We start from the raw sequence: 17,305 nt of genomic DNA, 5'->3' as shown, positions 1-17,305 counted from the left end.
ATCTATCATGGTTAAAATGGAGCTTTAAGTTATAAGCTAAAATTAATATCAAATATCTAATTTCTGAATCAAGTAATTGATCAGTGCCATCAATTTCAATTTAGGCATTAGCAGACGATCTTATCTAGACTGAGCGACTTACAATAAGAAAGGTGGCGGTAATCACAGGACATAGAATGCAGAGAAGACGGCCTGTGCCGTGACGTCGGCCACGACCCTGACCCATATTTGGGCATAACCCGGGCACGCAGACTCACACCTACACACAACTTCAACTCTATAGGTTGAAAGGTTTCCGTTTCCATAGCAGCGTAAACAGAGAGTCTGTTATATAGAACAGCGGATATTAAGGCACTGTACTTCATCTTGTGGGAGGGAGTACAGAACGGAAGGACAATCTTCAAAATTCAAAACTGTGGTTTCCAAGAGCTATGAATGACTATGCAGTTCTCCACACGGGGCAAAGGATGCCTCTCATTGGCCTCGGAACATGGAAAAGCGAGCCGGGAAAGGTGAAGCAAGCGGTTACCTGGGCGCTGCAGGCCGGATATCGTCACATCGACTGCGCCGCCGTCTACGGCAATGAGGTGGAGATCGGAGAGGCGCTGGAGGCGACGCTAGGCCCCGACAAGGCCCTGAGACGAGAGGACGTGTTTGTCACGTCCAAGCTGTGGAACACGCACCATCACCCGGAAGACGTGGAGCCGGCACTCCGGAAAACCCTGACGGACCTGAAGCTGGAGTATCTGGACCTGTACCTCATCCACTGGCCCTACGCCTTCCAACGCGGAGACGCTCCGTTCCCCAGGAAGGAAGACGGCGCGATGCTGTACGACAAAATCGACTACAAGGAGACCTGGGCCGCCATGGAGAAGCTGGTGGGGAAGGGTCTCGTCAGAGCCATCGGCCTGTCGAACTTCAACAGTCGGCAGATAGACGACGTCCTCTCCGCCGCGGCCAGCTGCAAACCCGCGGTCCTTCAGGTGGAGGGCCACCCGTACCTGGCCCAGGTGGAGCTGCAGGCCCATTGCCGGGACAGGGGCTTGGTGGTGACGGCGTACAGCCCCCTGGGCTCTCCCGACAGGACGTGGAAGCATCCGGACGAGCCCGTGCTGCTCGACGAGCCGGTCGTAGCCGCGCTGGCAAACAAACACGGCAGGTCTCCCGCTCAGATCATCCTGCGGTGGCTGACGCAGCGGGGGGTCGCGACGATACCCAAGAGCGTGACCGAGTCCCGCATCAACGAGAACATACGGGTGTTTGACTTCGCCCTCGACGCCGAGGAGATGAAAAGTGTGACGGAGTTGTCAAGCGGCTGGCGCTACATTGTGCCGATGGTCCAAGTGGAAGGAAAGCAGGTGCCCAGGGATGCCGGACACCCACACTACCCCTTCAATGACCCTTACTGATGAGCGAGTCCCACAAAGGGGTTGACTCTAAGGGTTGTAAACCTGCCACTGGCAGGTAAATAAAACAGGTTTGCTTGTCTAAATACCGCAACCATTGTTTACTGTTGCTACACTTAAAATGATTAAATAACAAGTGTGAACCCTTAGTCATATTCATAGCTATGTAGGTACTATGCAGGTATGTGTCAAATATCCAATTTGTTATGACATCTTTTAATGCACAGCCTGTGAAAGTAAAATAAAAAAATCACACCCGTGTGAAGTGAGTGGTGCAACTCTGTGTGGGGGTCCCGGAAGTTCCAGACCGGCCCGGTTCCGGCGAGCCGCCCCACATCCGAAACGGTAGATAAATTAGTTACCATCTAGGGGGCCCCACAAATATTTACAACTGTACACACAGACAAAAAAAGGGCTGACCACAGAGGGCCCTTGATTTGACCCATCGACTACTCAACCAAGTCTCAAAATGCATAATCCTTCTTCCATATCTGCAACCTCCCTGTCACTATAAATTGGAAGAATTGTAATAAGTTTTAATCCAGTAGCCCCACCTGTCCACCTATGTCTTGCAGTTCCTTGCAGGACTCGGGGAAGACGTCGGTGGCGATGACAGGATAGCCATTTTTCAGGAGGTTCGTGGCCATGGGAGTGCCCATGTTTCCCAACCCAATGAAGCCCACTGGCGTCTTCGAGGCCATTGGTCGACTCGACACTGGAAAGGAAGGAAAAGAGTTGAAAGGAGAGAACAGAAGGAGTGAGGCAGAGATTTTGGCCACATTGTAATAATATCCAGAGATGGGAGTGCCCCGGTCACGGTACTGATCAGTGATCGGCAGATATTCACTCCAAATTACTCGATCGGTGATCGGCAATCTGGAGGAATCGTCTTATACCATTTAAGTGGTATAAAAGTCAATCAGATATATAGTATAATATCATTTTGCGTCTTTGTGACAGGCCTAAACATCAGTATCGGCCGATCATGAGAAAAACAATCGGGACGTGTCCCAAAAAACCTGATCGGAGCCCTAGTAAAAACGCCAAATTTCAACTGGACATTAATTGTCATTGGATCATTTTTCACATCTTCAAAAATGCAACAACTTCTTTCCTTCACAGGTGTTACCGATGATACTAATTTAGGCTCTGTTCCATTTAGTGTGCAGTGGCTCTCAACTTTTATAATTTCAAGGACAAAGGGAACCAAAAGGAACCAGAGTTACACACCCGTGCGGTACGGGGCCATTTGGAACCCACTCAGGGACACTTTGAGACCCACTGGTGTAGCAGAGTGTTTCCAGTGAGCCAACATAGCAATAGCAGCACCCTGAGACTCTGACCAGAATGGAACAGAGCCTTCATTAGTATCAGCAGTAACACCTAGTAGGGAAGGGGCCCAAGCTCTTTCCAAAATGGCATGTGTGCATGCAACTGTGCATATAGCCCATTTGGCTGGTACCTGAATATGTGTTCTCTCTATTGTCTTAAAAACTGCAGTGAACTACAAACCCCATTACTGCGCTCTAGCCTCTAGTCCAGTGGTTCTCAAACCCAGGTGGTTCCCCAAATGATTAACCCATTCTGACCTGAGATGAGATTCTAAAAATGTCTGTTTGAAAATGACAGTTTTCTGAAAAAGCTATGTTTCTATGTAAGTCGTTCTTCGATTTCTCAAAAATAGCAGACCTACAAGCTTGTAGGTCTGCTATTTTTCAATAGCTAAAGCATAGCATAATGCTAACACCAAAAGGTGTTCCCGCCCCAAATGATTAAAATGCGTCTCACTCAACAGTAAACAAACCAGCATACAATTATATAAGTGTAATAGTGTATAGATTTCTAAACTTACAATTTAAGACCATTTCTGCATCAAAAGTAATCAACATAGGCCTAACTGTACAATATAAATGGTCGGCCCAAATTGTCAAATATTACCCATGAAAGAGGCAAACATTTTGAAGCAGCAGATCTACATGCTCACAACGCCTCGCAGTGCAAAGCGTTGCGAGCTTATAGATCGGCTATTTTCCCCAATATGTATCTGTGGAACCGAGTGCAAATAAATGTATTGCCTCAACTGAGATTCCCAAGTTCAAATATGATTAATTCATATTATTATTATCATTAAAAGAGGGTGTCATGGCTTGAAAAGATTGAGAACCACTGCTCTAGTCCATATTTCAGTGTAATTTCTTCTCTGCAAAGAGCCTATAATTTGCCTCATGTACTCAGATCAGTATCAGTGCCCCTCACAGAACACACTGTGCACACACAGCACACTGCTGTACAAGCATATGATCTTTGGACATGTTATTGTTCAGAGACCTACTGTTAAACAGCAACACTGTCACTAGCGAGGGGGTGGTTTCAGAGGGGATGTAGAGAGGTTCTCCATTTATTGCCCATACTGTTAATATTATTCTGCTAATGCGTTTATATTAATGTGTGCATTCTTGATATCGTTGTATATACTAACTTGACAGACATTTTGTAATAACAGTAGGCTTGACTCACATTTCTTGCATGTATACCCATCTTTATCTCAAGTGTCAACACTGCTTGCATGTATACCCATCTTTATCTCAAATGTCAACACTTTGTGAGAAAAGCCAAAATGTACATTTCAATTGGTGGAAAAGGGCATAAAGGCATGAATGGTGCATGGTGGCAAGATATTGGTGGAGTTTGTGCAACGGATAACAACACGTCACAGTTAAAAAAGGGGAGGCAACACACTATCATATAATATTGATAGTTCATGAATGAAAAGTGGTAAAGCCGGTAGTTGGTGGGTGCAGTGGTGCATAATTGCATCTGGTGCACAATGCTAAGTAGTCCACCAAATTGTCTGTACTCTGCAGCCAGTCTGCAATACAGCAATTAAAGGCTAATATGCAACGTTTAAAATGCCCATTATTGGTCGTCGTTTGCGTCCATTTAGCATAATAGAGCATCATGTGCAAAAGCTAAAGGATGAGAGTATTATGCACTGCAGCAGCCAGCAGTTATCAAACTGAGGAAAGTGTGAGACATGACTGTGTGTGTGTGTGTGTGTGTGTGTGTGTGTGTGTGTGTGTGTGTGTGTGTGTGTGTGTTGATCTGCAGGAGGCTAACTAGCTAGCTCACACCCCCTAGAACAGTGGTGAGAGAGGCCGTTTCTTTGGCATTTCGTTTCCGAGAACGCAAAATAACAGTGGCGTGTGTGTGAACACACAGAGAAGTAAATACTTTACCGCGGGCAAGGTCGACATGTTTGTTCCACCTTAGCAATAAATTCCGAGAGCCCCTGAACAAGGCAGCCATGCTTCTTTCCCCTTGACCTCAGCGTCTGTGACAGCTGTCAAGGGCCTGGAAGTGAAAACCCCAGACGCCGCGGTGGAATAGATCTCATAGCCTGGAAGGACGCTGCCGCGCTGTGATTGGCTACGTGGTTGTCAGACAACCACTAGGCAACCACTGGGCGTTTTGCTGGACGACCAAGTAGCCAATCGCAGCGTATCTGTCGCTCCAGGCTATATGATCAAGTTCACAACCAACACACCGAAGGCGGGACATCCTGTGTTGTGTTGTCCAACTGTAGTGTGGGTGTGTCTGGTGTGGTAATAACAACAATATTAATATTAATAATGATATTAATAGTATTAATAACAATAATAATAATAATAGTAACAATTGTTATTATTATTATAATAATTTATAATATATATATATATATATATATATATATATATATATATATATATATATATATATATATATATACATTACATAGCCATACTGTTATGGCCTACATAGGCTAGTTTCACACAATACAATAATTCGGCGAGAATGGTTACAGACCCCCCCCCCACACACACACACACACACACACACACACACACACACACACACACACACACACACCCACACACACCCAACCCACACACACACTATCTAATTGGAAAAGGAAGTGAATCAATTTATTTTATTAAAATTTAAAATCAAAATTGTAGGCCTATACAAATCTCATTCTTGAGGCAACTGGTGTGATCCAACAGTTTTGCTCTGAGTCTGAATTTGTGGCCACGTCAAGTGTCAAGCTGAGGCACCGAAAACGTCATGAGCTCGCTCATAACTTGCTGCAGTGCAACACGATGTGAGCTTGTAGACCGGTGGCATCAGTGGCGTGCACAGACATTTAGAGGGGCAGGTGCTCAAGTGAAAAAAGGACACCTTGTGCAGCGCATTTTGGTGCTTAAGCTATTGAAAAATAGCAGATCTACAAGCTCATACGAGCTTGTAGGTCTGCTATTTTATTTATTTATCGAAGAACCACTGACATAGAAACATAGCTTTAGATTGTGGGGGCCTAAATAAATAGTAGAAGCGTTTTTTTTATCAAGAATTGATCAATGTCACCATGGTCCACACACTACAAATTAAGAAAAGAAAAAAACTTTTTTCTTTTTTTTTTAAGAGCACATTGCTAAAAGGGCAGGGGGTGCTCTAGCACCCCCTAGTGTCTATCTGTGCACGCCACTGGGTGGCATCATGCATATTTTTATTTCAGTAGCCTAGGCGTTGTATAGGTCACCGGTGAGCTGCTCACTATGGTGTCTATATTGACCATCACCGTGAGCAACTATATCACCCTTTATTTTACTAGACATTCATATAGTGGCCATTTGTGTGTGAACTAACTAACAATACAAACACGCACATTTCACATGGAAAATAAAAACAACCCAAATCTGAAATGTAAATGGTCATTGTAGGCATATATCATAAATAAAACACACAGGCCTATTGATTATTGGTAAATTGACCAGTAGTTTGTTATCCTCAATCATAATGTATAGCCTATTAGCCTAATATGAGCTGGTTATTATTGACAGAAAATAAATTCCTTCAGTTCCCTCAGCATCCTCACTCAGCATCCTTGGGAAACCAATCAGCACCCTGCAAAATCATCCAGGAAGTGAGGAAGTGACCGCATCGTCGTCTCCTCCTCCTCCATGCATTGCATGCATCGTTATACAGTGCATTGACAACAACGTATACGGACCCCTCGCATCATTCGGGCCGTGAGAAGTTGATTGTTTGTGCTGCAACTGGAGGGACACGTGCAGACAGAACGGGTACCGTTTAGATTTCAACACAATGTGGTCGATGCGGATCATGTCGTTTTGGCGCATATATATATAGTGGTCCGTGTTGGCCAGCTGCATGGCCGGCTAGCGGTTTATAAGAGAGCTAAATGACATGACATGATGACATGGCCTGCTCACTAGCTAATGTTAGCTATAGCTATACGTGTTTAGCTATATATATCCAACGCATATATGACATGGTTATTACAGCATGGTAGTCTGTGCCAACATGACTAATCGACATGTTTATGATAGACATATTCATATAGGCCTACACTACACTACAGTAACAGTATGTCTGTTTTTTTTACCATAGATAATTAGATATGTTTGTGTTTAACCATTTAGACCACAGACAGAGGGATTAACACTGGCCGAGTATATCCCCATATAGGCTAATTAATTGCTGCATGGCTGCCTTTACCTTTATTATAATGATACCTCAATTCATGGGACTATATTTATATGTTAAAAGTAAAACATGTCTCTCAGAAAGGTATCTATCTATCTATCTATCTATCTATCTATCTATCTATCTATCTATCTATCTATCTATCTATCTATCAGAGATACTTGGAGGCCAGTGTATGATGTCAGCCATGAGGTCAGAACTATGACATCTCCACATTTGGGTGTTTGGAGTGAGAGACAAACATGCAAAGATATAAAGAGAGTCCTAGGATGGATGGATGGATAGATAGATAGATAGATAGATAGATCTGGCCTCAAGTATCCCTGATAATGAGTAAAGTACTGACGTCACTCGTTCATCCCCTGGGTCACGGAGATGGAGAATAATATAGGGTTGGTTAATATCTTAGAATTGTCTCATAGAAGAATCGTGGTCCAAAAATAAGCATATTTGTCCCTGGGCTGGCGCTATTGTCAGTCAGGGAGGTGGTGCTGTACTGTTTATGATTGTCAGTGACTCTATAGTGTCTGTCATAGTTTATGACAAATATTAAATTTATTTGGTGGCGGTAACATTAGCATTTTCTCGCCGCCAGTTGACGCTTCATCATATTCAAAATTTTCAAATGCATGCTCATTTATTTTTTAAGCACAGTTATGACACGATATGGGAATTCAGAATAGAGAACAAAAAAGTAAGTGACCCAGGTTAGGAAATGTAGATTACATCAGACTTTGGTGCTCTAGGGCAGTGGTTTTTCACGCTTGAGAGTGTAAAATTAAACCAAATGGACCCTCTCGGGTTACATTATTGTTAAACATCTGCATTGCTTAATTTACAAGAAGTCTACACAATTCAACGTTTGCCTGCATCTCTCCTATGGTACCAATACCAACATCAATACTAGGGCTGCAACGATTCATTGATTAATCGTAATCAAATCGATTATTCAATTAGTTGTCAACTAATTTGGTAATCGATTAATCGAATCAGCAACTAATCACATTTGTTTTGCAATTTATCATAGGTTATTTTCCACACCATAGTTTTTCCAGTGTTAAGTGTAACTAAAGTAAGTAAGTTCCCTTACAATCTGATGATAGTTGCACATGTACAGTAGCGACTGCAAAGAAAAATATGACACATATAGTATCAAGTATACAAAACATATGGCTTGAATATTTATTTTTAAATTACCTATTTGAGTTCAGAAGAGTACTGTTTCTTCTAGACTGACACATGTGTAGCTATTCTTTAATCAAATGTATTCAGTCAGAATAAGCCTAAAGACACCATGAGTTGCTTTCATTAATTAACGTAATTGCTTCAATTCACTTTTATTTGAATAGCAACCTAATCAGCAGCTAATCAATGAATTCATTATATTGTTTGTTAGTTAGAACATGTGTATAAAATAACCTAAAATATATTTTTAAGGTCCCTAATCAATACAGCATGGAATCGTGGACAAAATCTTGTCCAACGACAACAAAATATTGTTCTTTAGTTTTGGATCTGAGGCTAAAATGTCACGGTGGTGCGTGGCTCAAATTCTGAATACATAATAGACCTTGATATTATGGAAATGGTTGAAAACCACTGCTCTACAGGTTCCCACTGGTACGTGAGAAGGGAATCCCAAGTTTTCCCGACCTTCACCAGGACTTTCCAAACTGCGGTGAAAAGCTGACTCTGTCCGGTCGAATGAAAATACCAAGGATTCGTCAGCGGACGTGTCAGTGACTGCAGTGATTTATAAACGGCTTAATGGCTTAATGTAAATCGCTCTGGATTAAGAGCGTCTGCTAAATCCCTAAATTGTAAATCGACACCACTGTCCAATCCTTGGTATCTTTACCGTTCATGTGTGCTCAGCGAGCAGCACTGTGGAACAATAACAGCTCGCAGGCTATTTTTTCATGTCAAAACATTCAAGTATCAGAAGATGATGTTACCCGGTAAAGTAGGGTAATGTGTCACTCTGCATGTTTAACTAAAGTTTTCCACATGTACATGTAATTTCTGAAAAATACATAAAAAAAAAAAAAGATCATGCTATCATTGTGGATATACAGTAACTCCATTTAGGTCAATGATATAACATTATGTTGTGATATAATAATAATATAGCAGTGGGTAGCCTATTTAAGGGAAGGTCAACTGTCTTTCATGAGAACGTAAGGTTTTGGTACGATGACGCGCGATCTACAAGCTCAAAACGTGTCGCACTGCGACAGGTTTTTTGCTTGTAGATCTGCTATTTTTGCTATGTGCAATGTGGCCCTCTGGAGTGAATGTGGAAATATAGATTCCCCTTGTCTTTTCCTCCTCACAGGTCAGACAAATGAAGTGACCACAACGGGACATGATGTCGTCGTTCCAGGTGGTGGATTCGTCGCCCGGCAGCAGCGTCAGCATCATGGAAACGTCAAACTTTGCCCACGTCATCTTCCAGAACGTGGGGAAGAGTTTCCTGCCCCAGGTGCCACTGGAGTGCCGCTATACCCTCACCCCTTACATCACACCGCACCCCAAGGACTGGGTGGGCATCTTCAAGGTAAGGTTGGGTGACGATACGAATATACAGTATATCGGCAAACGTGGATTGGATTGGAGTCCATCGCCGAATACTTGTATTAAGCGATTTTCTCTGCGATTTTATTTAATTTTTAATTTTGCAAAATAATCTAAACTTCAACTCTTCGAATGTAGCCAAATTAACCTGTACAACAAGCTAAGCTAACAACAACAACACCACCATGGCTGGTGGTGATGCTATAGCTTAGCCTGCCTGATTCAACTTCACTTCATCTCCGCCTGTAATCTATCTTGTTACCCTGACACCGGCGCTGCAAAAACAGGCAGATCTACAAGCTCTCAACGTGTCGCTTGTAGATCTGTCTTCTTTTTTTCGACCTGCGACCCGCTGAACAGTGAGCTGTTGGCATATTGGCCAACCTTACTTCAAGGTATACATATACCCCCAGCACCCCTGCAGCTTAAATCATTCTGAATCATTCTATTGCTGTCTTTGTAACGTGTTTTGCTCCTCAAGTTACACAAAGCCACATGTTGGAGCGGCTAGCGCTGTGCAAATAATGCTTCTGGCGCCACTGTGACTGAATCCTTGGCAATAATAGCAAAATCGGCCATCTCTACATGGCGCCGATAAAGTTATTTCTCTTCAGAAGCGTTAATATTGTAACCACGATGCAACATAAAGTCAGAAATTATCCCATTCAGAGCACCCACACGCTTTGATCCGCTGCGCGGCTGCAGCATAGATTCAGATTTTAAGACGGGGAAGTGAACGGTGCGCATGCACAAAACTGAGGCTTTGCCTAGCAACCCGGGCTGTTTTCCCCCAAAAAATATTTTAGCGATTCTAGCGTTCTATATCGATAAAAAAGAATAAGCTTAAAACGTCCCCAGACGTTCTTAGCACCCCGGGGGTTTTGTTTGATAAGACCGCGTCTGTGGATGTCTTTAGCAAACCAACGTGTTAAGTTTGGACACAGCCATAGAAGCCTCCGTGCAGGTCACAGTGATGGGGTTTCTTCATTATTCCCGTATTGTGCCGAATATTAGACCACTCTGATTATAAGACGACTCAATAGTCTAGTCCCTGATTATAATACGACCCAGTTTCTTTTTTTTTAGGACATTTCCATTGGAAAAAACATAGTCTTATATTCAGCACAATAAGGGTATAGGGCCCTCGGCTGGCAGTCGGTATCAACACATGTGACTCCAGCAGCGTCACAGCTTGGCTCTATAGTACGCGAGTGAAAGCTTTGGTGTGGTTACACACTGCTATACATGACAGGAAGAGGAAGAAGGAAGAGTGGTGTGTGAGGTGGGCTATAGATGCAATATGGGCCTTTGCTGGGGGGCAAAACGTTTGGTGGTCTTTATTAGCCACGTTGATTCTTATTAGGACCTCATCATCTCTCCCTCCTCTCTCTCTTTCCATCTCTCTCTTCCTCTCCCCCCCCCCCCCCCCCCCCCCCCTTCCTCCACTCTTTTATCAAGGCCATCAAATCTCACACGTAATTAAGCCATTTAGAACTGAGGTCGATTCTACAAATGAATGTCTTCTAAACAGACAGTTTTCTGAAAAACCTCATGTTTCTATATGTCAGTCGTTCTCAAACATTTTCATGTCAAGGACCCCCAAAAATATATATGTAATTGGCCGCCGACCCCCATCTGAAATATGTTGTTCCAGGGACCCTCCCCCAGAACCAAAGATTTGAGTTAAAAAACGTTTGCTCTGAAAGAATATATATATTCAAACATTTGCTACACATTTTCACTGATTTTTCAAAAATAGCAGATCTACAAGCTCGTGGCTATGAGCTTGTAGATCTGCTATTTTTCCAAATACCAAAAGGGGTTCCCCGTCCCGAATGGGTTAAGAGGAAATGTTGAACGAGAGGAACTTAATGTCTCGTAAAGTCAAAAGACAAACATTTTTATCCTCGCTTTATATAAGAACTGACTTCAAATCCTGCCGGCTCAATTAAAAAAGAGTAAAGCGCGGCGCGTTTATTTGGAAAAGAAAATCAATTGGAAAATGTAACTGGTTAAGCCGCTGCTAATGAAACCTGTTTGATGGTAGCTCTTCATCTCATGTAACAAGCACACCCCGGTTTCTTTAATCTTGTCGTCATGTGTGTGTGTGTGGCTGTGCTATTGCGTGTGCAGAGAGACATGCATATACATTGTATCTGCCAGAGGCGGTATATAGGATGTCGCCAATTAAAAATCTGTGTTGGAAGATCTTTTTTGTTTTTAATTACAAGAAAACCTTTAAACTTGTAATTGTTAAGGGAGATATGCAAGACTTGCACCTCCCTGCACGGATTGAGAAATATTAAGAGATTAGTGGATAGGAGCCTCAGCCTATCTGTGTTTGTAGCCGATAGGTTTAGCTAGATATTTAAAAAAATCACACCTGTGTGAAGTGAGGGGCGCACTTATCATCTTACGTCATCATACATCGTCTCATTCCGCCCAATCACAATTTGCGTCCTCACTTTTGTCTTCAGTGTTTGTGGCATTTAATGTTTGTTAGGACAAAGTTTGTGTTCACACACACACACACACACACACACACACACACACCTGCATACATACATATTGCAGAGATGACTCGGCATGTTGTGTCTCTCAACTTTTCATGTATATTGCAGACAACGTGAAAGAGTGAGTGAGTGATCGGGTGAGTGAGAGATCCGACTCACTGCCATTATGACTCAACAGTCAGTTGGCCTCTCAATTGCAAAACAGGCACTCCCGAATTCAGTTGCTGTACACAGACACCCCCTAGTGGCTCAAACGGCTAATATCATATCCAGGAAAAGCCTTTTTTTTTAACAATTGGTGGTAAATGTAGGTGTATACTGTGTCTGTCTGTACACGACAACAATGTATACAATACAAACACTGACAGTGTACAGTCTGTACACCCTAACCAAACATGTCCTTTCTATTTTCCAGTGTGTAAGCTATAAATTGTCCGGCCTCAGTAGACTACATTGAGTTATTTGTGTGCTGTGTAATGTGTGGTGTTGATATGTTGTCACACACACACACACACACACACACACACACACACACACACACACACACACACACACACACACACACACACACACACACACACACACACACACACACACACACACACACACACAATACGCATGCACGCACGCACGCACGCACGCAGGCACAGTCACACACACAAACACAAACACATTCACACACACACACACACACACACACACACACACACACACACACACACACACACACACACACACACACACACACACACACACACACACACACACACACACACACACACACACACACTGTTGATTTTGACAGCCCATTTTGATTTTAGTTTTAGTCATATAGTCTGAGAGTCTCTTGAATAGTTTTAATTTAGTTTTAGTCACATTTTAGTCACCTGGAATGTTTTAGTGTTTTTAGTGTCTAGTTTTAGTCGGCTAAATATCATAAGATTTTACAAAATGTTAATGACTGATTTTACACTTGATCTACAAGCTCACAACGCATCGCAGCGCGACGTATTGTGAGCTTGTAGATCTGCTATTTTCAGCATGCAAGTGTAAAATGAGTTATACTGGATCTCTTGTCCACTAGTCCCTTCCTAACATTTTAGTCTAGTTTTTATTTGTTATATAATATTTATAATATTTATAATAATAACTTTTTTCGTCAGTGAAAAAAGGTAGTCAATGAAATTTCTTTGTCATAGTATTAGTCGACGAAATCAACACTGACACACGCACGCACGCACGCACACACACACACACACACACACACACACACACACACACACACACACACACACACACACACAGACACGCACGCACACATGCACGCAGCACATGCACGCACGCACACAGAAAGCCCCTGATTTCAGAGGGCTTTTGGTCGTGGCATGTTGTCGGGGTTGGCAGGGAGAAACCCGTTGTGCAGGTGTGTAATTAGCGTGTCATCGCGGGCGGCGCTCGCTCGGAAGACTGATTGATAGCTGCCTTTGCCTGTGATTATTTTATACCCTCGCTCCCGCGTCGGAACACCGCATGCCCATACCTAAGCTAACGTCAGTCAACCGTGACTCTACAATTAGCAAAATTATTTATGTCTGGCTTCGACCTGAAATGCGGGTGTACATGCACATCATGCACATCACGCACCTGAAGCAGACTTGGATGGAAGATTATCTATTTATCTATATCCCCGAAGGACATTTCTTCAGTTCGGTAGATAGATCAAGTAGATAAAACCCCTATATATAGCCCGCGAACCCATGTATCCGCGGCCTGTCATGGGTCATACCAATACAAATAGAATTATACAAATAGAATTAGTTATTTCCATTGTTTTTTAACAAGATCGTAGGTATAGTATTGTTTGTTCCAAGATAAAGTGATATGGCTCCATGAGTGTACCACTTACTTATTTATTCGCCTGTGATGTATGATGTATGTTCTCTTTCCATTTTGTTAATGAAGACGCGCGGACCCCATTTGAAGAGATTATGCCAGGGACCTCCATAAGAGAAGATGTTTACGGCTCTAGCAGTGATTCTCAACCCGTTTAATTTCAAGGACCTCCAGTTTGACATGCATTAGTCTACGGACCCCTATTTAATAGCATTTCTATCTCCGGGACCCCCAATTTAGATTGTTAAATCAATGTTAATTTACTCTGAGAGTGTACAAATGGAACCAATTGGACCCGTTAGGGTAAACTCTCAGAGTTACATAACCATAAGGGTCCATTTGGTTCCAAACGATCATTTAGCTGCAGGGGGACCCCCTGGAACTCCCTAAAGGACCCCCCTACTTTGGTAACCACTGACATACGCGATAGAGCAACTAGTTTCATCGTAAACTTGTGAAGTATGTATAGTATAGGTAGTCAAGATAGTGTCTTAACTAGAATGACTCTGTCGGAAAGAATGTTGCCTTGGCTAAATGTTGAACGCTGACAGTTCCCATATATGATTGGTACGGTACTATTGAGCTCACTGTAATGGCGTTGGATAAGTGGGGGAACTATAATTACATAATTATCAGACTGAAACACATTTGAATTGGACCTGATTTATGGCGTATATACTTTTACGTAGTTATATAGCCGTGCTATTAACTTTGAACATTCTTTTATCCGCGCTGATTGTGTCAACCCTCTCTTCTCCTTCTCACATTTCTGCTTGCCTGTTTTTGTTTTAATAACTTAACTGGGATGATGTAAGCTGAATCTTGTAAAAAAATATATACTAATACTAATAGCAGTGGTGGGAAGCAACTATACAGTAAGTACTCAAGTACTGTATACACTTGTACTTCTACTCCACTACATCTCAGACAAATATTTACAATTTTACTACAATTATTTTAAAACACAATACGTTTTGACAAAACATGCATAATATATATATATATATATATATATATATATATATATGCTATATGCTATATATATATGCTAAATATATATATATATATTTGTTATAATAATCAAAACAAATTATTTTGTTCGGCCATTTGAAAATAGCTGATCTACAAGTTAGCATTGTGAGCTTTTAGAACTGCTATTTTCTAAAGATTTTTCAACATTGCGGTATTGGTATACTTTTACATAAGCAAAACATGACTTGTGAGTACTTTTTCCACGACTGAATTAATAATGACATCAGTGTTATGTAGGTGTATATGTATACATACACGTGTGGATGTACACATACACCGTGTATGTGTGACTTGTCACCCTGGTGGTGTCAACTGAACACTGACTAATATGATTGATTGATTGATTGATTGATTGATTGATTGATTGATTGATTGACTGACTGACTATGCAGAATGGGTATACATTTCAAACGAAAGCACAACTCAGTACAAAAACTGTTACTGTGGACGACATGGCATGATAAAGCATTACACTTGTTTACAACAGGGTCCACCATTTTCAATTCATCAGAACATTTAGAGACTTACAAATATACACTTCTACATAAACATGGACATTGTCATATAAAGTTAAAAAGGGAAAAAACATACAGTAAGGGGAAAAGGGGGTCGGGGGGGGGGGGGGGGGGGGGGGTTGAGAGCGGTTTTGAAAGAGTCAAGGGATTCACGTGTCTTAATGGCTGTTGGTAGGGCGTTCCACATTATAGTTAGGTTTTGTCTTCCTATAGTCTCATGAGCCATGGGATGGTGAAACTTTCTCCGGTCTAAAATGGAGGCAGGTTCCATAACTTCCATGCACGGGTCCCACTGGTGGCAAAACCACCCGCATGCTCAGTTATGTAATATCACTTGCATGTATACAGCACATGTGGGCTGTGTGTGTGTACGTGTGTGCGTGCGTGTGTGTGTGTGTGTGTGCGCGCGCGCGTGTGTGTGCATGCGTGTGTTCATGCGCGTGCATGCGCACGTGCGCGTGTGTTTTAGCGGTCTAGACAGAGAGGGAGTGTGATTGTGTGCGACAGCTTTACGACACGGGACTGGAGTTATGATGTTCGCAAGTCTCCTTTCATCATCTGTCACTTAACAACACATGAAATTCATATAATTACATCTCCCCCCGCTATTCTGCGTAAAATTTTCACCTTTTTTTTCCCTTTTTGCGTACTTTAAAAAGAAAAAAAAAAGAAAAGAAAAAAAGCTCCACTTCCCCCGCACCCCCTTCTCTTTGTCAGGGGTCTGTTCTCGACTGCTCTGCGCTGGTATTAAACTGCGCATGTGCGCGCGCACGCACGCACGGTCGCACGCACGCACGCCTCTGGCCCTCTTTCTGAGCCTAAAAAAAAGGGGGCAGGAACTGAGGGGAAGGGAAGAGGAGGAGGAGGAGGAGGAGTGTGCCGGGTCTTATATAGTTCCACTCTTGCCTCTAATATATAGTTCCACTCTTGCCTCTAACCCGGGTTTGCACAATCCTGCCTTGTTGGGCCACTAATTTACGTCCACGACAACAACATCCCCCATATATCAATAAACGGACACAACTTGTGGTGTGTGTAGTACGGCAGTGGTTCCCCAAACGTTTTCTTTTTTTTGAGCCCGTGACCCAAAAGAGAAATTCGATGTCTCCCTGGAAACTAAGACGAAAAATGCTCGTCGACCACCTTTTTTTTCACTTTTTTAAATGAAGAATATAAAAAATATATATATAATAACAACTACCTATTAGAACACAAGTTATTATTTTATTCCCAATTTCCTGTTTTGGACGTACTGTACAATACAAGATTCCGTCACGACGGCGCCGATTAGTATCGAACATATCCGACATATTCTTTTGTCAACGTCGCGTTCCTTCGCTGCCCTACGTATATATATACGTATATATATATACGTAGGGCATATATATATATATATATATATATATATATATATATAGTGTCGTCGTGGATGAACATCTCATGGTATCGTCATAACGGTGGTGTGTGTGTGTGTGTGTGTGTGTGTGTGTGTGTGTGTGTGTGTGTGTGTGTCTTCAGGTGGGATGGAGCACGGCCCGGGATTACTACACCTTTCTGTGGTCCCCCATGCCCGAAAACTATGAACCGGGAGGCACTGTGCACCGGACCGTGGTGTTCCAGGGTAAAGTACACACACACACACACACACACACACACACACACACACACACACACACACACACACACACACACGTCACACACTCACACACACACACACACACACACACACACACACACACACACACACACACGTCACACACACACGCCCTCGCTATGTAAACCGCTCGGTGTGTAAAGACCCAGGGTATTCCAAGGTAACTCCTCCGTT

At 42.6% G+C, this 17,305-nt stretch overlaps 3 protein-coding genes across 3 annotated transcripts in view; 2 read left to right on the top strand and 1 right to left on the bottom strand.

Moving 5' to 3' along the window:
• The window catches only part of hibadha (3-hydroxyisobutyrate dehydrogenase a), a 48,869-nt gene extending 44,116 nt beyond the window's left edge, over positions 1–4,753 (bottom strand). Inside the window, exons 1-2 of the mRNA XM_083787244.1 lie at positions 4,643–4,753; positions 1,961–2,121 (exon numbers count right to left, since the gene is read on the bottom strand). Coding sequence (XP_083643370.1) covers positions 1,961–2,121; positions 4,643–4,712 — 231 coding nt within the window. The 5' untranslated portion in view covers positions 4,713–4,753. The remainder of the gene's footprint in view (positions 1–1,960; positions 2,122–4,642) is intronic.
• Positions 432–1,409, top strand: LOC310857322 (aldo-keto reductase family 1 member A1-B-like; the record flags this gene model as incomplete). Its single annotated transcript, XM_083762941.1, has 1 exon — positions 432–1,409. The coding sequence occupies one exon, from the start codon at positions 432–434 to the stop codon at positions 1,407–1,409; it is 978 nt and encodes a 325-aa protein (XP_083619067.1).
• A 1,720-nt stretch (positions 4,754–6,473) lies between the features above and the next one.
• LOC310861530 (tax1-binding protein 1 homolog A-like) overlaps positions 6,474–17,305 on the top strand; it is a gene marked incomplete at its 3' end in the record, with an annotated part of 54,990 nt that continues 44,158 nt past the window's right edge. The window contains exons 1-3 of the mRNA XM_083769013.1: positions 6,474–6,526; positions 9,286–9,507; positions 16,996–17,098. Coding sequence (XP_083625139.1) covers positions 9,316–9,507; positions 16,996–17,098 — 295 coding nt within the window. The 5' untranslated portion in view covers positions 6,474–6,526; positions 9,286–9,315. The remainder of the gene's footprint in view (positions 6,527–9,285; positions 9,508–16,995; positions 17,099–17,305) is intronic.

Source organism: Protomyctophum parallelum (assembly GCF_964188405.1).
Source record: "Protomyctophum parallelum genome assembly, chromosome: 1".
NCBI lineage: Eukaryota > Metazoa > Chordata > Actinopteri > Myctophiformes > Myctophidae > Protomyctophum > Protomyctophum parallelum.
Note: the sequence above shows the minus strand (reverse complement) of the source record. Positions and strands in the feature narration are given on the sequence as shown.